Source organism: Delphinus delphis, chromosome 14, assembly GCF_949987515.2.
Source record: "Delphinus delphis chromosome 14, mDelDel1.2, whole genome shotgun sequence".
NCBI classification, from domain to species: domain Eukaryota; kingdom Metazoa; phylum Chordata; class Mammalia; order Artiodactyla; family Delphinidae; genus Delphinus; species Delphinus delphis.
In genome coordinates this window covers 76,863,414-76,885,264 of record NC_082696.1, presented here as the reverse complement: position 1 = coordinate 76,885,264, position 21,851 = coordinate 76,863,414, and the positions used below count along the sequence as shown (strand labels likewise).

At 34.0% G+C, this 21,851-nt stretch overlaps 1 protein-coding gene and 1 non-coding gene across 9 annotated transcripts in view; both read left to right on the top strand.

Moving 5' to 3' along the window:
* SENP6 (SUMO specific peptidase 6) overlaps positions 1-21,851 on the top strand; it is a 103,106-nt gene that overhangs the window by 34,306 nt on the left and 46,949 nt on the right. For 5 of the 8 annotated variants that reach the window (XM_060030333.1, XM_060030332.1, XM_060030335.1 and 2 more), the window contains 2 exons: positions 782-802; positions 10,507-10,577. In XM_060030333.1, coding sequence (XP_059886316.1) covers positions 782-802; positions 10,507-10,577 — 92 coding nt within the window. Of the gene's footprint in view, positions 1-781; positions 803-10,506; positions 10,578-18,015; positions 19,103-21,851 lie in introns of those variants that run through there. The other 3 variants (XM_060030328.1, XM_060030329.1, XM_060030334.1) reach the window with 3 other exon arrangements.
* On the top strand, positions 6,685-6,788 carry LOC132437459 (U6 spliceosomal RNA). Its single transcript, XR_009522042.1, has one exon. It is a non-coding gene; the product is annotated as a U6 spliceosomal RNA (small nuclear RNA).

The following is a 21,851-nucleotide window of genomic DNA, read 5'->3' as shown; positions in this document are numbered from 1 at the left end:
TTGTGCAAAAGTTTCAGCCTTAAAAAAATTTTTTTTTCTTACTCAGAAGCAAATACAGTTGGACTTCTGTATCTGGGGGTTCCACATCTGTGGATTCAACCAAGCACAGATAAAAAAGAAAAAAAATCCAAGGGAAAAATTCCAGAAAGTTCCACAAAGCAAAACTTGAATTTTCTGGTACTCAACAACTGTTTACATAGCATTTACATTGTATTAGGTATTATAAGTAGTCTAGAGATGATTTGCAGTATATGGGAGGATGTGCTTAGGTTATATGCAAATACTATACCCTTTTATATAAGGGACTTGAGCACCCACTATTTTGTTATCTGCCTTGGGTCCTAGAACCAATCCTGTGCAGATAACCGAGGGATGACTTTAATCACACCTGATAGTGAGATTGGGACCTCTAAAAATTTTATAACTTTTAGGAAGTTATATTGTTCCTTGAAGACAATTTCTTTAGCCACTCTAAAATAACGTATATCCTCAAGTGTTGGATGGTTAAATAAAGCTCTTTCAAGAATTTCTCAATCTTTGTACATACTTTTTTATTCTTTAAATATGTTTAGATATAAATTATTTTCTGTACTGACAAAAATTGAAAGCCAATTTACATATCTGACAAGATTCAAAACACTAGTATATAACATATATATAATGTGTTTAAAACAAATTAATCACAGAGTTTTGCCTTATTGACTGCAGTTACTAAAACTACAATGATATATCAAAAATGAGGTCTTGCCTCTTACATTTTTTTTCTTTTTCATGTTTTAAGCAGTCTGGACCAAAAGGAAAGGTAAGCTCAATATTGATGAAATTAGAGCATGGATACAGCAGTAAAATACCAGATTATTTATATGCTTTGAAAAATGTCCATTGAATTAGAGTTCATCATTAAGTTTATTAATTATTTTAATAAAAAGGAAACTAATAGCACAACATGATATTTGACTTATGTGGGTAATATTTCACCATAATTCTCAATATATATATATATTTTCCATGAATGATTATTATATATTTACACTGATATGTAACTACTTTTGTTTTAAAAATAGAATATTTCAGGATCTTAGTAGTAAAATTGTTTTCAGTTACTTAATTTAAATATTTCTTGTATTTCAGTGGTAATATTTTTGGTTTATACTTTAGTAGAGTGAGGGGAAAAATAGAAGTAGAATACCTTAAGCTTGGAGTTAAAACTCTAAACATCAAAAATTTGTGACAGAATTTTATGATCACTCTTTGTTCCCTTTGTAATAACACTGGCAAACACATCATCCTTTAGCAGAAATGTTGAATAATGTAAATAACATGGAAACAAGTTTTTAAGAACACACATTTCTTAGAATAGTGAAATGATTGTAGTTTTCTAAATCAAATGCCCGTAATAATAGCTCCTCTCCTCAGTGTATGTATGTGGAAATTTTTGTGCATGTGTGTATCTTTTTTTCTTGCTTCCATGAGTTTCAAGAACCTTTTATGAATTCTCCCCTCCCAAAACAGGTAAACAGCCCTTGTTTTAAACCAATACTTTAATATCATTGGTGATGGTCAAAAGAAGGGACATTCTATAATTTTATTTAATTATGTAACTTTGACTCTATAATTTTGTTTAAAGGTATAGAGGAGGCAAAGAGGACAACTTGCAATATTTTATAGAATGCTATATATTCCATCTTACTTCATGAACACCAGGTTTCTGAACTAAAGACGATCCTGTCAGCAAAAGATTTAGGCATATTTTATAATTCTGAAATACTTCACAGTTCTTACATGGTTTAAATGAATACGTTGTGCAAGTATTTTACTACCTTCCTCCTGGGAAAGAAAAATTATTTTTCTATTGTGTCTGTTTTTCTCTCTGAGTAAATTATTATTTCTTGTCAGACATAGACGAGTCATTTTATATCTTTCGAATTTTTAATTCATAAGTGACTATATTTTGGGGAGAAGATCATTAATAAGATGTTTTTAAGTAACTATACAGTCACACATGAACCAGACTGTTGTTTTATAGAAATAAACAAATTCTTTCCTTTATGTTATAGTAGATAAAATATAGGTACTGTTATATTTATCAGAATAGTATAAAGATCTTAGAATATTCTCTTATAATAGCCTTGGTGGGTTTATACTGATTTTTTTCTACTGTTTTGGCTTCTTATGCATATTTCTGTTGTGGAAATTTATTCATTGATACATTCAGCAAATATTTCAATGACTCTATGTGCCAGGCACTCTTCTAGGAGCAGACAAAAATCCCTACTCTCTTGGAGCTTATATTCCTGTTGGAATAATACTGGAATAGAAGTCAGAGATGTAGAATTAAGTAACCAGCATTACCAGTAGGCACATAACTTACTCTAAAATGGGAATAATGATATTTGTCCAGTTTTAAAGGAGATTTGTGAAGAACAGAGATTTGTTCTGTTATGAGATAATTATTTGAAACTGACATATACACTATAAAGTTTAAAATTTCTGTAATAAAAGGTGCTGAAATTCTTTGTCTTTTTGTACCAACATTACCGCCAGGGGCTAGGCGTGAAGCAGCATCTATTTATAAAATATGTTATGATGAATACACTGGAGTGCTTTATTCAGCAGCTTAGTTACTGTTAGGTTCAATTTAGCCCATTAATCCTTTGGAATCTCACCTAAAATTATTTTATCTTTGTGAGAGATAAACTGAGAAGAACTTTTGTGTCAGTAGATTTTACTTTGTAAATTTTTTTTACGTAAGCCATTTTTCCTCCCTTATGAACAAAGCCACATCTTTTTTTCTGACCTTTGAAAAGTAATAGAAAATCTTTTATCTTTATCCCTTAACACATGAAGGACTGTAAATCTCTGAACTAAATGATTTCTTTAAAAGAGGATGGTTTATCTAATAAACAAAAGTTAGGTAGTTGTGGAAGGTTAATCTTTTCCAGGTTTTTTCCCTTTGTACTGTATACTGGGCACAATGAGGTATATTTTAGGTTTAAAACCAAGCTGGAATAAAAATTAAACAACGATATTAAGGTCCAGAGCTTGCAAACTTAAAAAATTTGCTGCCATTTTTCTTTGTTGTGGGTGACTTTGACAACTTGAATGACTTGAATTCTTTTCTGATTCTTGGACAGTTGGCTTGTGAATATAGTGTACGTGGTAGCACCAGCAACCTAGAATATTTAATCTGGTATTAGAACTTTTTTTTTTCTCCTTAGATAAAGACAGTTGAACTATTATGAAACTGAAGCACATAGTAATTTTCAAATTAAATTTTTTTTAATATTTTTATTATAAATATGTGCGTATCGTAGAGAATTTTGAAACAAAAAGATACAAAGGGAAAAGAATACAATAAAAGACATATATGAAACACTAGAAATTTAACTTAAAAGGGGGTATTGAAAAGACAAGTATTACAATGAAAGATTTTATAATTTTTAAAAAGCTCATCGAAAATTACATCATTAGTATCTTCATGCATTTCTTTCCAATTTTCTTTTTCCTGTGTACTTTTAAATATACCTAATACATGCAGTCATAATAAAAGTACAGCTGCATATTTTGAGTTTTCACCTAACAGTATGTCCTAGCCTTTTTCCCTGTTAAGTTGGCTTCTAAAAATGATTTGTAATGATTACGTAATAGCTTGTCCGGCAGATATACATAATTTATTTACCCATTAGTCCATTTCTTGTTGTTTTTCACTGTTGTATATGACAGCGGTCCCCAACCTTTTTGGTACCAGGGACCGGTTTCATGGAAGACAATTTTTCCATGGAAGCGGGGGCAGCGGATGGTTCAGGCAGTAATGCGAGCACGATGGGCAGCGGCAGACGAAGCCTCGCTCTCTCACCCACCGCTCCCCTCCTGCTGTGCGGCCCGGTTCCTAACAGGCCGCGGACCAGCCGAGGCCCGGGGCTTGGGGACCCCTGGTATATGACACATTGATGAACAACTTTGCATGTAAATCTCTAAGTGCATCTCCTAAGATAAATCTCTGGGAAAGGATTCTTTGGGCTAGGTTACAGATGTTTTTAATGCTCTTGATAGGTATTGCGAAATTGTTTTGCAGACAGGTGGTACCAATTTATATTAGCATTATAAATTGGTGTCTCAAGGTACCTGAAAATAAAATTATATTCAGATGGTACTGCCTTCCTTAGAATTATGAGAGTCATCTGAAACCTTAGATATAATAAGAGTATAGCAAGATGATAGAGTACAAGACTAATAATGTTAATAATTTTTTATTCACTCTGATCAATTGTGGTATATATTGGAAAGACCAAAATTTCCTTCACAGTAGCAACTAAAATTAAATATTCAGTAATAAAATTAATGATGTGTAGATCCTTTATAAATATATCTAAAGAACCTGATCTGAGGCATATATTAGGTTCCTGGTTGGTTATTTGATATCAGTGCTCCTTAAAATAAACTTAATGCAATTTTAGTCAGAAATCTTGCTGACTTTGTTATTTTAGGAAATTTGGCCAATTGAGTCTAAAGTTTATTTAGGAGAGTAAATATTTGAGAAGAGTAAGAGATGAGACTTACTTTATAAAAAGAAGAATAAGTGGGGGAAGAGAAGAATGACATGTCTTACCACATAATAAAGCATACTGTGAAGAAAACAGTGATTGGATATGGAAACATTGGAAAAAAGCCTAGAAAGTAGAGCAGTAAACAGACTAGAGATTCCAAGTATATTCAATTTCCAGCTACCCTGTCTAATCAATAAATGTTTAGTTTACAGTGCCTGAATTATGGTATTTGCACATAGGCTAATATTTTGAATTACTTTATGGTGGCTCTGCATGGTGGCCAGTGGTTCAGTTTTGACATTACCACCCTTGTTCAGCATGATTGTACAATTATTTGACCTGATAAATACACTTCTACTTACGTACTGCCTCTTAGTTATACACATTTATTACTTCCAAATATTTATCAAGTGCCTGCTGTGTTATAGGTATAAGGATACAGTGATGAACAAAACAAACAAGATCTCTGCTCTCGTGTAGTTTACATTTTGATGGGCAAAAACTGATAATGAACAAGTAAAACACCAAAAAATAAGTTCTGTGTAAAAAAGTATAATTGGATGATGTGGTATAGAGTGACAGTATGGTTTCTTTAGATGTTCAAAGAGACACTCAACTATGAAGCTAACATTTAAGCAAGGACTGAATGAGCAGCAGTCAGCCATACAGTGATCATAGAGATGGCTTTTCCACATAGGGAAGAGGTGGTGCTAAGATATTAATGCTGGAGTGAGTTTGGCATGTTCAAAGAACAGAAAGAAGGACTGCGGGGTGGGTTTGGTTAAGGTCAGCTAGGGCCCCTAGATCATAAAAGGCTTTCTGTAAGATGATCTGAAGAGTTTGGGTTTTATGTGGTGCACTCACTAGAAGCTTTCAGGTCATTTTAGGTAGGGAAGTGTTATTATTACCTGATAAATCTTTGAGATTTAAAAAAATAATCTTTTGTATATGATTTATAATTTGGCACAATTAAAAACTTAAGTCAGTGGCATTCAGTTAAGGCTAAGCGTGATTTACTTACCAAATAGAGATATGCTACAAAAGAAAATCAGTAATAATCTTTGACTATTCAAAACTATCTCAGCAAAATCTAGGAATTGGAGAGGTAGAAGGGCAGAAGTAAAAGGTATCTTAAGGCCTTTTTTTTTTTTGGAAGGGGGACTGAATGGGGTAGGATGGGGAAGTAAAAGGATTTTAAAGATCTTATCCCCTTAGAGATGATGCAGTAGAATATCTTGTTTGAGGAAATAGTTGGAATCTTGAGAACATGTTGATGAACAAAATATGCAGTTGGAATAAGGGTTGAGAGAGGGAAGGTAACTATTTGTTAAATTAACCAGGGGAGGAAAAAAATGAAAGGTAATTGTGCAAATCAGTAAAAATAGGGGAAAAGAGTGACAATAAACAATTATAAGAAACAGCTAATACAGTAAGATGAAAGGAAAACATGAAGTTTATCAGATGCAATAATGATTGTGAGCAGGTCGAATATATTTAATAAGAGAAAACTGGTTGAATTAAACCCAGCTATATCATGTTGTTTACCAGAATCAGATACTTATAAAATAACAATTTGTAAGTAAAGGGGTCTCTTGAGTCTTAGACTCAAAAGAAATGCGAACAAAAGGAAAGCATGAGTAGAATTTTAGCAACAAATGAAATAGAATTAAGGATTAGAAGCACTAAATAGTATAACGGAGCACATTTTATAATGGAGACACTCGTGAGAGTGTAAGTAACAACGAGCTGTGTAAAGCTCCCCTAAAATATCTAAAATGCAAGGCGTTCTTGGTTAGAGTACAACTTCGGGAGATTTTAATACATCTCTTCAAAAATTAGATTACAGTTTAAACATGAATTTGGATAATGCATTTTCATGAAAAATGAACACATTTAATTTATTTTATAGGAATTTACATCTTTTGAGATCAGTTCGAGCAATGGAACGATTTATAAAATGAGTTTCAAAACCAACTTAAAAAAAAAAAGCAGCACTCAGATCCTGGTTTCTAATACCACTCTAATAAAAGGAACATGGAGAAACGGCTGATTCTAGGGATGGGTTAGGGAAAACACAAAATGATCATAGAGTATCTTGTAGTATCAGAATCCAAACAGGCATTCAAAAAACAAAGGGGTACTTGCTTCAGCAGCACATATACTAAAATTGGAACGATACAGAGATTTTCATGGTCCTTGTATGAGGACGACATGCAGATTGGCAAAGCATTCCATATTTCTGTAAATTTTATGTATGTTTTATCAGAATTAAAAAAAAAAAAGAATGAGGTCACATGAAAGGAACACAGGAGCCAACTGAAAGAGCTCCCAAGGGCCAAAACTGAAACAATTGGATTATAACCTGAAGTATAAAATGAATATTCATGAGTCATACTGGTATAAATGATTGAATAAGTGATTTATTTATTGAACTATCCTGGGGTTTTTATAAGCTGCATAAAATGAATTGGGGGAAACAGGTGTTTATACAGAAGAATTCCAAATAATATGTGTAGATAGTTTCCTCTTCAGGAAGTAGAATTTAACTACCCCTGCCCCTTTTGTGGGCTGGACTGATTGGACTTGCTTCCAAATAGAATGTCGAAAGGGAAAATAACTTTGGAGTGGAGAAACCTGGCAAACACTACTTTAGCCAGATGATCAAGGATAACCTCACTAGTGATGTAAATCATCGATACCATGTAACCCCTGATATGATGTGATGAGGTGGGTACTGTCCACCAAACCTACAACTTCAGTATAATCATGAGAAAAACATCAGACAAACCCACATTGTGGGGCATTCTACAAAATAACTAACCAGTCTCTTCCAAAGTGTCAAGGTCATGAAAAACAGTGGGAAACAAAACAGTCTGGGAAACAAAAAAGAGACTAAGGAGACATGATGACTAAATGCGGTGGATCCTAGATTGGATTCTGGAACAAACAAAGGATATTAGTGGAATAGCTGGCGAAGTTCAAATAAAGCCTGGCATTTAGTTAATAGCAGTGTACAAATGTTGATTTCTTTTTTTGACATATGTATGAGGGTAATGAAGGTGTTAACGTTAAGAAAAACTGGATAAGGGATATAAGAGAATTCTGAATTGTCTTTTCAAGTCTTCAGCAAATCAAATTATTCTAAAATAAAGTTTATTAAAAAAAAAAAAGGTCTGAAGCCTGTCTAACCTTTAATAAGGAGTCTCATGTTATTTAAAGAGTTCTGCACAGAAGGAAAAAACTCTCCAGTTCACTTTATGCAGCTTGTAAAAACGTTGGGTCCATGAAGTGAGGTTTTCTCTAAAACTTCTATGCAGAACACAAGCCCTCAGAAGCAAAAAAAATGCTCCCGCTTGGTAGAAGACAGAAGATAGGGACACTTCTCTGTTTCTGCTTGGTTTGAGGTAGGAAAGAAAATCCACCAGAAAATTAAATTCTAGCCTTAAGCATCATAGTAGTTTGGAGTTTGAAATTTTAGTGTCTGTAGAGTGATGGAACGCTCAAATTAAGAAATTAACATGAAATTTCATTTTTGATTACCTAACAAAGTTTCTTTTAAAAACTAAGTTTTAAAGAACACAAGATTATAGCTAGAAAGTTCTTTTAATTCCCTTATTAAACAAATACTACTTTTATTCTGAAATTCTTGTATTCTTGTATTAAACTTAAGGTATGCTTTTATTTCTGTAATTTACTCATTATAATACATTTTTTAAAACAATCTGCTCTGTCTGTATAGGGAAAGATGTAGTAAATATTAGATACAGAATGGCCATAAGGTTTGGAAATGTTGGCAAATATGCATAATTTTTAGCATTACATTACGATAATGGTAGGTCATGGATGTTACATGATATATTCAGTGCATTGTTTGTTCCTCATCAGCAGTGCATGGTTCAGTGCACTGTGTCAAACAGCAAAGAGCAGTGTGAATTAGTGCAGCATTTTCAGAAATCCCTGCACATCTATGATATGTTGCCTCCAGTGATTTATGCCAGTTATTACTGAATAAACCTGTGTTTATAGCATACCCCAGAATAAGTAAGTAAGCAGACAAAAATCCAAAACATGTATTTCAGATTTTGTGACCACTCTGTCAAATTATTTTGCTTGTTGATAATCCTTAGTATTTAAGAATACCTACTGTTTCTGTTGTCCACTGTTTTAAAAATATATAATGCATAGAGGTTTTGTAGTTTAATATAATTGTATCATCGTATTTTGCTTCAGATTTATTGACTCGGTTGCCTTTTATAGTTGGTATCTTTACTTTTCCAGTGTAGAGTTATAAAAATTAGAGATTAAAAAATTGTTTGTTTTAAAGATAAGACTCATATCATTTTTAGTGTGAGCATGTTTAGTATATAAAAACATGCATTTTATTCAAAGCTAAATGTAGTTAGGAGCTGAAAACCTACCTTATTTTTAATAACACTAGTACCACTATCTCTAAGGCAAATTCTCATCTTCACAACTCGTATCCTCACGAATCTTAAAATTTTGACAGTGTGGAAATTACCCAGTTGTACCAAATGCTGCTCAGTAATAATAATTGAAATGGTGAAAACACCATTACTCATCAATATTGGTGCAGTTTGCCAAGATTCAGATTCTGATGTTGGTATTTAATAGTTGTGTGACCATGGGCAAGTTAATTAACCTCATTGTGCCTCAGTTTCCTCATCTGTAAAGTACTAACAACAGTATATACTTTATAAGGTTATTGTGAAGATTAAAGTAATTATTAGATACAAAGCACTTAGAACAGTACCTGGCACATGATGCTCACTATTTGCTAACTACTGTCACATATACACTACTATCACTACTCTTATTATTTTCTTCTTGTGTCATTTTCATATTTTGTTTTCAATTTAGGTGCTCTGACTTTTACAATATAAGAATATGAAATCCTTACAGGAAAATTCCTTTAGGATTTTTGTTTAATTAATTAATTATATTGCCCTGTGATAAGTATTGATCACTCGGGTGAATGCATTTACAAATAACAGAATAACCTCCTTTAATTCCCCCGTTAAATAAAATGGAAATATTTTTAGAAGCTTTTGTTTAGGATGGGAAGGTAGCTATTGTAGCTCCCTGGTTTATTGCATTTTTTGCAAACCTCCTCCTTTAATGCTTTTATCCCACAATTAGCTATAGGATTCTTGCTTTTCTCCCAAACTATTGTATATTTGGACTTCTATACTATTTTAGGATCCTTATTTACTAAGGATTCCTGTTCAGAATTCTGAAAATTGGTTAGGTGTGAAGTCTGACAATGTAATATATTTTTTAAAGTATAATTATACCCCCATGATGTAGTCATATTATAAGACTAAAATATTTATTTCATGATTTCTAGTTTTGTACACAACATTTTTTGTACTGCTTTTGGAATTATCCTCAAGGACAAGATCTTATTCACTCTTTATTCTTTATTCATTGATCTTTAAACTAGAAACATTTACAGCAAAATTGGGCAAGTTGAGTATTTATTATAAGCTGACTAACTTTTTTTATTCCAAAAATGCATGTGACAATGAAATATTAGGAGTTTTTTTTTAAGTTTTTTTAAACAGATTATGAAGGCAGTTCCAAAAGAAAAATTCTGAAGTTTTGTGTATTGGGGGAATAAATATATAACTTTCCAAAGTGACTACTTTGAAAGGACAAATACTTGTATTTATTTATTAAATATTTGTTTGAAAGACTGCCTGCTGTCAGCTTTCATAGATTGACAGTTTAAATAAAATATAGTCACTGCCCTTAAGGATCTTATAGTGCATTAAGGTTTACTATATTTGGGTAATATAGTGTTACTATTTTATAGTACCACTTTTTATATGACAAGCTATGATTTGCTTTTGGTAAACATATTTTAAGTATTCCCTCTACTTTTTCATTTTAAAAATATATTTTTCTTTTAGACTGAAACTATATAAATTTCCTTTTCTAGGAAAGAATATCCACCTCATGTCCAAAAATTTGAAAGTAATCCTGTAAGGTTAAGTCGGCCCCAAGGTGTTGGTAAGTGTGCAGTTTTTTTTGTTACACCTGTGAAGAGTTTTGAGTAGTTGTAAGGAAGGTAGAATAGGAATATGGTACCAGTTTTAGAATATTCCCAGGTATAATAGGAATATATAGACCCATTTTTTTATAATTGATTTGAGAATTTATTTATTATAATTGTGACCTGAAATCATTGGGGAATGATTCAAGGAGTGCACATTCAGGTGATTATAGTTGGAAATCTTTTTGATTATATTAGCATTGTTGTTAAACTCAGGATCCAAATATTAACTCTAGATGGGTTATAGCTTCAAAATTGTGTTTTGTTGCTCTTTGTTATAATCTTACATTATGTGATTTTCTTGATTAAAATGGTTTTGATCCTAAAATTTAGAATACATTAGGCATTGAATTAAAAAGAGCCCATACCTGATAAAACTGTGCTAATAGTAGATGTTGGAAAATTATTGTAAGTAGAAGTTTATATTTGCATTGAAATAATTTTTAATACAGTGATATATTAAGCAAAAATAAGAGCAGATAGCATTTATGAAAAATGTTTCACCATCAAATTGATGTTCATTATCTAGAATACAGATTCTTAATCTGTGTGTCCATCTTGTTTGTCCCAGACCTTTGCTTGTTTATTTATTTATTTTTTTACTTTTTAAAAATATTATAGTTGATTTACAATATTATATTAGTTTCAGATGTACAGCATTGTGATTCAGTATTTTTACAGGTTATTCTTTATTAAGTTATTACAAGATAATGGCTGTAATTCCCTGTGCTATGGAATATATCCTTGTTGCTTGTATATTTTACGAATAGTAGTTTGTATCTCTTAATCCCATAGGACTTTGCTTATTTAAATAGCACTAGGGGCTCTTATTATCCAAAGTCTAGTGATTTTAAGCAGCTCCAGTGGGTAAGACTCCGTGCTCCCAGTGCAGGGGCCCGGGTTCAATCCCTGGTTGGGGAACTAGATCCCGCATGCATGCCACAACTAAAGAGCTCACATGCTGCAACTAAGAGTCCACGTGCCGCAACTAAGAAGTCTGCATGCCACAACTAAAGATCCTGCATGCTGCAACTAAAACCCGGCGCAGCATAAATAGATAGATAGCAGCTAGGTTTTCCTGACTGCCAGCAGTTTGTTGTTTCTGTTTTTTTTTTTTTTTTGAAGCACCTATATTTTTCTTTTAGTTTGGGTGAAAATCTTTTATGCATATATTGAACATATCCTATTTTATAAAGAGTATATTCCAAACTTAGCTTCATCCTTTCTTAACAACTTTGCAGTTATGAATGTGAATTATTATACTTCACAATGCATAGTTCTGTTCACTAAGTTTATTAAGTGTAGTAATAATGATTAGCCTCTTTAACATTCATACCTTAAACCTTTATTGAATTCTTAATCTGCCCTAGATGCTGAGTCAGTTGCTTTACATTCATTATTTGTTTTTATCGTGGCTCCCTACCCAAGATCTCAATAAGCTAAATTCAACTTTACCTACATTTTGTACAGAGGAGGAAATTGAGGCTCGGAGGGATTACACAACTTGCTCAAGGACACAGACTAGTATTGGAATCCAGGTCTATTTAATGCTAAAGGCCATGCATTCTCTTAACCACTGTGCTTTACTATTTTCTCCTTAGATCAGAAAGAAACTTACTCCTAATCCTCAGGGAAGAACTGCACAATAAGTACTATTATCATTCCCTTTACACAGATGCATTTCAGTAAGTTAAGTGATTTGGCCCATTATATGGTTTTAGATACCAATCAGCCCCAGACTTTTTTGAAAAATTTTTTGTTTATTCAATAATATTCATTAAGTAGATAAGAATAACCTTTTTTTAAGAAAAACTTTTTATTTTGAAATCATTTTAGACTACTGAAAAGTTATTAAAATAGGACTCATTTACCCTTTACCCAGCTGCTCCTAATGTTAACATGTTACAATCATGGTACATTTACAAAACTAAGAAATTGGCATTGGTATAACATTCTTAACTAAGCAACAGACCTTGGTCTCATTTCACCAGTTTTTCACTGGTAACTTTTTTCTGTTCTAAGATCTAGTTTGGGATCTTACATTGCATTTGTTTGTCACATCTCCTAAGTTTCCTTGACAATTTTGAAGAGTAATGGACAGTTACTTCATAGAATGCCTTTCTGTTTGGAAGTGTATATGATGTTATCTTATGATTAGATTGAGGCTATGCATTTTTGGCAAGACTTTCATGAAAGTGATGTTGTGTCTTTTTCTACACATTATATCAGGGGTTGTATTACTGCTGGTGATGTTAAACATGATACCTTGGTTAGGTGGTTTCTGCTGGGTTTCTCCACTGTAGAATTATTTTTTTTCCCTTTGTACTTAATAAAGATCTTGGGAGAGATACTCTGACACTATGCAGAGACCCTCTTTTTCCTCAAAATTGCACCCACTGATTTTGCATCTATTGGTGGATCTTGCTGGCAACAATTATTACTTGGTGTTTATCTAATGGTAATTTTCTGTTTTCTTCATTTCTTTTACATTTATTAATTGAAATTCTTTTGTAGGAAAGAGCTGTACCGTCTCCTTTACTTACCTATTCAGTTTATGCCTGTGGACTCATAATAAAGTGTGTGTGTAAATACATACTTACATACATATATATATATACACATACATATATATACACACACACACATATATATAACATATATATGTTATATATATGTGTGTGTGTGTGTATATATGTGTATCTATCTATCTATCTATATCTATATCTATATATATATATAGGGTTGGCCAAAAAGTTTCTTTGGTTTTTAAGCAAAAATAAAAGACACATTTTTCATTTTCACCAAGAACTTTATTGAACAATGTATTCACCCTTTTGTTCCACTACCTTCTGCCATTTTTCAGGCAACTTCATAATTCCATGTTCCCAAAACTTCTTATCTTTTCGAACAAAGAACTGTACCAGTTGCCTTTTACAGTCTTCCGGAGAATGGAAATTTTTTCCATTAAGAGAATTTTGTAAAGGCCAAAATAAATGTAAATACAAAGGTGCAATTTCTGGTGAATGCGGCGGATGAATCAGAACTTCCCAGCCAAGCTGTAACAGCTTTTGCCTGGTCATCAGAGGAACATGCGGTCTTGCGTTATCCTGATGGAAGATCATGCGTTTTCTGTTGACTAATTCCGGATGCTTGTCGTTGAGTGCTGCTTTCAGTTGGTCTAATTGGGAGCAGTACTTGTTAGAATTAATCGTTTCGTTTTCCAGAAGGAGCCCATAATAGGGGACTCCCTTCCAATCCCGCCATATACAGAACATCACCTTCTTTGGATGAAGACTTGCCTTCGGTGTGGTTGGTGGTGCGTCATTTCACTTGCCCCATGATCTCTTCCATTCCACATTAGTGTACAGTACCCACTTTTCATAGCCCGTCATGATTTATTTTAAAAATGGAACGTTTTCGTTACAAGAATCATATGGAGAAATACGCTCAAGGTTTCTTCCGCTTAACTTCTTCGGATCCCAAACATCAAAGCAATTAACATAACCAGGCTGGTACCAATGATTTTCAACTCTTGATTTGGATATTTTGAGTATGTTGGCTGTCTCTCGCGTGGTATAATGTTGATTGATCTCAATTAATGTCTCGATTTGATTGCTATCAACCTCAAGTGGTCTACCTGACTGTGGAGCATCGTCCAGCAAGAAATCTCCAGCACGAAACTTCACAAACCACTTTTGACACATTCGCTCAATCGCAGCACCTTCCCCATACATTGCACAAATCTTTTTTTCGTTTCATTTGCGTTTTTAACCTTTCTTGAAATAATAAAGCATAATGTGCCAAAAATGTTGCATTTTTCTTCCATCTTCAATATTAAAATGGCCACACAAAAATTCACCAATTTTGATAAGTTTTTTTTAAATGCACACTGATATGACAGCTGTCACAACACAGTCTAACAATATTGTTTCAAATGAATTTAAAGACAACTAAGCTACTAGAGGCATCCTATGGAAAAAACGAATGAACTTTTTGGCCAACCCAAAATATATATACACACACACACAATCATGTGGACAGGTAATATTTGTAAACTTTGGGAAAGGGATATTGGTATATTTAGCTTGTAAACTACAGCTGCTTTGTGTTAGGTAGGTACACGTATACTTGGGTATAGTATGAATGACAGTGCTATAACAATATTGCATATATTGTTGCATAAAGATTGCATTTTATTTTAGGATTTCCTTTGGAGATAGTTATTTTTTTTTTAATAAATTTATTTATTTTTGGCTGTGTTGGGTCTTCGTTTCTGTGCGAGGACTTTCTCTAGTTGTGGCGAGCGGGGGCCACTGTTAATTGCGGTGCGCGGGCCTCTCACTGTGGCGGCCTCTCTTGCTGCGGAGCACAAGCTCCAGACGCTCGGGCTCAGTAGCTGTGGCTCACGGGCCCAGTTGCTCCGCGGCATGTGGGATCTTCCCAGACCAGGGCTCAAACCCGTGTCCCCTGCATCGGCAGGCAGATTCTCAACCACTGCACCACCAGGGAAGCCTGGAGTTAGTTTTTAAAATGGTGAGATTTCAAACCCCAGGATCAATAGTTACTGGCATAGCACCTGGAATAATTTTCTCCTAAAAAGAAATCACTGTCTTTTTATAGTTCTTAACACTTAAAGTAACTTCCTTTATTATTGTTTTTCTCCTTTATTTTGCATTTAAGAGGCGCTTAATATGAATTATAGCCATTTATTAGCACTAAGCTAATGAGCATTGATAAGCAGTTCTCTAGGATTAAGTTAAAGCTTGTAAACTATTAAGTATAATTTTTGGATAGATCAGATATCCTATTGCTTTTTTGTTTGGTGTTCTTTTTATATTTTTTCTAAGTATGTAAAATAACAACATATAACTATAAATTAAGATCTCTTATTTTTTTCTCTATTCATTCGTTTCTTAAACTTCCTTTTTGTTTTCCAGTCTGTTCTTTGTGTTCTTGTCAGAGAATTAATAGACGTTATATACTGTCTCTGAGTGAACATTTAATTATATTCTTAATGTAATTACATTATGATTTCAACCTAAATCACCTGACTTAGCACTATTTAACTCGTGCAGAAGAAAAATATCCGCTCACTCTTAACCAGTCAGGGTATCTTCTCCTGGTACTTTAACATATAACTTGCTAGACTTCTTTGCATATATACCCTTTTTTTTTTTTAAATGCGTTTATACTATGTTTACTGTTCTGTAACTTGCTTCTTACTTTGCTACATTATTATCCGGTTTCTATACTCTCATTAAAAGATATTGGAATATCAGAAGAAAACCAGAATGAAAAACACAATTAAGGGAAGTTTAAGAATCAAATAGATGAATTTATATATAGTGGACTTGACAAGTTAATATAGCCAAGTCTCTGTGGTCATTTTTTTCATGAATGCATAGTGACCCACTATATTTCTGTACCATAATTTAGGTTTTTAATGTTTTGATATTATATATATTATTAATAATTTAGCTCATATTATGTATTTTATCTATTATTTACTTAGGTCAAATCCCTAGAAATAAAATTATAAGGACAAAGTTTGTGCACATTTTAAAGACTTCTGATATATTACTGCCAAAATGCTTTCTGTAAAGGGTGTCAGCTCCCAGCAAGCAGGATCTGAGTATGCCTGTTTTCTCACATGCTCCTCAGCGACAGTAGATATTACTATCCTTCAGGCTTTGCCAGGCTGATAGGGAGGTAGTATTTGGTTTTTTAAAAATTTCCTCATTACTGACGAAGCATTTTATGTGTTCAGTGGCCATTTGGATTTCTTCTTTTATTCATGTCTGCCTGTTGTCTCCTTTGCCTGTTTATCACATATTTCGCATAGACAAAAGTGATTTTTAAGGAGGTTGTAATGAGAATGTGATATATGACTGCCATTTTATTCTATACTGAAAACCAGTCATAGTAACAGCTACACGATGGAGAAAACCAGCTGTTTTTCTAATTAGTCTTTCTCTTTTGACAGATGATAGAAATAACTTAAAAGCAAATAAATAACCATAATAAAGATAGTTGTTTGTGTTCTAACTATCCTTGAGGTATATAGTTTCCGGCAGATTAGTAATATCACGACTAAATTTTCAAACAAAAAAGTTAAGGGCTGTCCTTGCCCCACCCCACCTCCGACTTCTATTATGAAAATTTTCAAAGATACCAAAAAGTTGAAAGACTTTCACAGTGAATACACATATATCTACTACATAGATTCTACAGTTAACACTTTTCTATACTTAACTTTATCACATATCCGTGTATCTAATCATCCATTTATATATAAACATCTTATTTTTTTCCAATGTATTTTAAGTAAGTTACAGACACCAGTACAGTTTACTCCTAAACACTTCAGCAGGCATATCATTATCTAGAGTTCAATATATGTTTTAGTTTTCTTTTTCTCTTTTGAAATAAAATTTACATACAGTGAAATGCACAAGTCATAAGTGTACAGTTAAGTACATTTTGACAAGTACACATACCTTACTAACCCAAAGCCCTGGGAAGACATAGTACAAATGATATCATCACTGCAGAAAGTTCCCTCATGTTCCTTTCAGTTACTCCTCATCCTTGCCCCTTCAAAGGTAACTATTTTCATATAAGTGGAATAATACAATGTGTACTCTTTGTTGTAAGTCTTTTCACTCTGGATAGTTTTTTTGAGATTCACCCATGTTGTTGCATGCATTAGTAATTTGTTACTTTAGTGTTCCATTGTATGGCTGTATCAGTTTGCTTATCATTCTCCTGATGATGGACACCTGAGTTGTTTCCAGGGTTTTTTTGTTTTTGCAGTACGGGGGCCTCTCACTGCTGTGGCCTCTCCCGTTGCGGAGCACAGGCTCCGGACGCGCAGGCTCAGCGGCCATGGCTCACGGGCCCAGCCGCTCCGCGGCATGTGGGGTCTTCCCGGACCGGGACACAAACCCGTGTCCCCTGCATCGGCAGGCGGACTCTCAACCACTGCGCCACCAGGGAAGCCCATCCAGGGGTTTTTTGTTTGGTTGTTTGTTTTAAGATTATGAGTAAAGCTACTATAAATGTTCTTTTTATGGAGGACATTTTTTTTTAAGTTTAGGTTTTAAAATTTATTCTAAAGATCCAACCTATTAATCACTTTTACTTGTCTCATAATATCTTCCATATTCTTACCTTTGCTGCGTATCTGGAAATAGTGTGGTATATTAAAAAGACATTGAGCTAGAAAATCCAGCAGGAAATATCCCAATCTTTTTTTTTTTTTCCATTGACGTATATAGTTGATTTACAACTGTTGTGTTAGTGTCTGGTGTACAGCAAAGTGATTCAGTTATAAATATATATTCTTTTTCATATTTTTTCCATTATAAGTTATTATAAGATATTGAATATAGTTCTCTGTGCCCTGTAATAGGGCCTTGTCTTGTTGTTTATCTATTTTATATATAGTACTTTGTATCTGCTAATCCCAAACTCCTAATTTATCCCTTCCCCACTTTCCTCTTTGGTAACCATAAATCTGTTTTCTCTGTCTGTGAATCTGTTTCTGTTTTTTGTTTTGTTTTTTTAATAAGTGCATTTGTATTATATTTTAGATTCCACATATATAAGTGATATCATATGATATTTGTTTTGTCTTAGTATGATAATCTCTAGGTCCATCCATGTTACTGCAAATGAGGTTATTTCATTCTTTTTTTATGGGGAAGTAGTATTCCAGTGTGTGTGTGTGTATTCCAGTGTGTGTATCTGGAACACACAATAGTGTGCACACAATAGTGTGCTTTATGGTGTCTCGTGTTAATCTTGGTGTTTGTTTTGTGTGGTCTTGGGTAAACACTCAGTATTCACCTTCTCATCCCCAGAAGGGGGCATTCAGTGAAAGCAAGAGTGTCACATAGGTTTCATCTCAAGTACCTCCCTGGAGTACTTTGTTGAGGGTTTGGCACAGTTTAGCAAAAATGACTTCCATGATCAGTTAGCTGCTAAAACTTCCATGAGCCTCTTGTTGTTAGGCATTTGCCATTCCTGGACCAGTCAGGTTTTAAATCTTTTGCCATATTATGTTTCTGGCTATAATTTGAAGCTAGTTAATTTTCACATGAATTGTCATAATCTTCTCAAGTGTTTTTCTCTTTCCATGGAAGATAGAATCCCAAAGGAATTTCTTAATCCTGACATTGACATTAACTTATTTATGCTTATTGTCTCTTTGTAGATCTACTCTAGTTTCCCATACACTGTCAGTCATTTGCCATACTTCCACATCACGTTGGTTTCAGAAGTTTCATCTTAAAACGTCTAATTAATGTCATTCTTTGCATTTTCTTTTTTTGATAAGGACCTCAGTAGAAATTCATTACTTCACATTCACCAGAGGCTTCATATAGGAGGGAAGCCTTTTAAGTGTGATCAGCGTGGTAAGAGTTTTAGTCGGAGTTCAGTACTTACGTTCATCAGAGAGTCCACACAGGAGAAGAACCATGTAAGTGTGATGAGTGTGGTAAGGGCTTCAGTCAGAGTTCAGATCTTCGAATTCATCAGTTAGTCCACATGGAAGAAAAGTCCTATAAATGTGATGACTGTGGTAAGGGCTTTACCCAGCACTCAAATCTTCAAATCCGTTAGAGGGTGCACACAGGAGAGAAGCCTTACAAATGTGACGACTGTGGGAAGGACTTTAGTCACAGCTCAGATCTTCGCATTCATCAGAGGGTCCATACGGGGGCGGGGGGGGGGAGCCCTATATATACTATACTTGTCATGAATGTGGGAAGGGCTTCAGCAAGAGTTCCAAACTTCACACTCACCAAAGAGTACATACTGCAGAGAAACCCTATAAATGTGAACAGTGTGGGAAGGGCTTCAGTCAGCATTCACATCTTCTCATTCATCAGAGAGTCCATACAGGAGAAAAATCTTTTGTTTCTCTTTGGTTATCCTCTCCTCTCTACAGATTGACCTCCTGTTTACTCACTCTGTGCATGCTTATAATATTCTTTGCATTTTTTGTCTCTTTCCTTTAGTTCCTTATAGATAATCTTGATTTAGGAGGTCAAGATTTTAAAATCATTTTTCTCTATTATCTTTTTTTTCCCCCCGTTTTTGGTGCCAAAATTTATTTTCTTAAAAATCTAAAAACCTCTTAAAATCATTTTGTAATAACACAGTGATACAGAAGAGCTTCCATATTACAGATGTAAATTCAATGAAGAAGGGTATACTGGTATATATAAACTGTTGTAAAATAAGCTTTGGGGGAACATATGAACATTAGGTGTTCAGTATGAACATTATATATTTTCAGGTGAGGTGCAGGTGCAGAAATCTGAGATTACTGATTGCTAGAACATTATTTAATTGAGCCCACGAAATGATTACAGGGTTGGGATTTTTAGGCCATAAATGAGGATTAAGTACAACGTTGAAGGCAATATTTAAAATGCCATCTTAGGGGGTATACCTTTAAGTTGGGAAAGCAATTTCCTTTTTACCTGATTTCTCAAAATTAATTTCTCCAAAATTAATTTTCTCGAAGTAATTAGTGAGCCAATTCATAGTATTAGCTTATTTAACATTAGCTCTTTGGGTACTTTATATATTGGTTCTGTGGTTTTTTTGGTTTTTTGTTTGTTTTTTGTTATCTATTTTGTGTATAGTAGGGTATATTTGTCAGTCCCAATCTCCCAATTTAACCCTCCCCCTGCCCCTCTAGTAACCATAAGATTGTTTTCTATATCTGTGACTCTATTTCTGTTTTGTAAATAATTTCATCTGTACCATCTTTTTAGATTCCACATATAAGCGTTATCATATGATATTTGTCTTTCTGTGTCTGACTTACTTCATTCAATATGACAATCTCTAGGTCCATCCGTGTTGCTGCAAATAACATTATTTCATTCCTTTTCATGGCCGAGTAATATTCCATTGTATATATGTACCACATCTCCTTTATCCGTTCATCTGTCAGTAGACACTTAGGTTGCTTCCATGTCTTGGCTATTGTAAATAGTGCTGCTATCCAAATTGAAGTGCATGTATCTATACATAGAAAATCCTAAAGATGCTACAAAAAACTACTAGAGCTCATTAATGAATTTGGTTAAGTTGCAGGATACAAAATTAACACACAGAAATCTGTTGCATTTCTGTACACTAACAATGAAATATAAGAAAGAGAAAGTAAAGAAACAATCTCATTTACCATTGCAACAAAAAGAATAAAACACCTAGGAATAAACCTGCCTAAGGAGACAAAAGGCCTGTACTCCAAAAACTATAAGACGTTGATGAAAGAAATCGAAGATGACACAAACAGATGGAAAGATATACCATGTTCTTGGATTGGAAGAATCATTGTTGTCAAAAATGACTATACATGGGCTTCCCTGGTGGCACAGTCGTTGAGAGTCCACCTGCCCGATGCAGGGGACACGGGTTCGTGCCCCGGTCTGGGAAGGTCCCACATGCCACGGAGCGGCTAGGCCCGTGAGCCATGGCCGCTGAGCCTGTGCGTCCGGAGCCTGTGCTCCGCAACAGGAGAGGCCACAACAGTGAGAAGCCCACATACCGCAAAAAAAAAAAAGACTATACTACCCAAGGCAAACTACAGATTCATGCAATCCCTGTCAAATTACCAGTGGCATTTTTCACAAAACTAGAACAAAAAAATCTTAAAATTCGTATGGAAACACAAAAGACCCTGAATGGTCAAAGCAATCTTGAGAAAGAAAAATGGAGCTGGAGGAATCAGGCTCCTTGACTTCAGACTATACTACAAAGCTGCAGTCATCAAAGCAGTATCGTACTGGCACAAAAACAGATATATAGATCAATGGAACAGGATAGAAAGCCCAGAGATAAACCCACGCACCTACAGTCAATTAATCTACAACAAAGGAGGCAAGACTATACAATGGAGGAAAGACAAGTCTCTTTCAATAAATGGTGCTAGGAAAACTGGACAGCTACATGTAAAAAAATGAAATTGGAACATTCTTTAACACCATACACAAAAATAAACTCAAAATGCATTAAAGACCTAAATGTAAGGCTCGGTACTATAAGACTCTTTGAAGAAAACATAGGGAGAACATTCTTTGACATAAATCGCAGCAAGATCTTCTAAAGTAATGAAAACAAAAACAAAAACAAATGGGACCTAATTAAACTTAAAAGCTTTTGCACAGCAAAGGAAACAATAAACAAAACGAAAAAACAACCCACAGAAT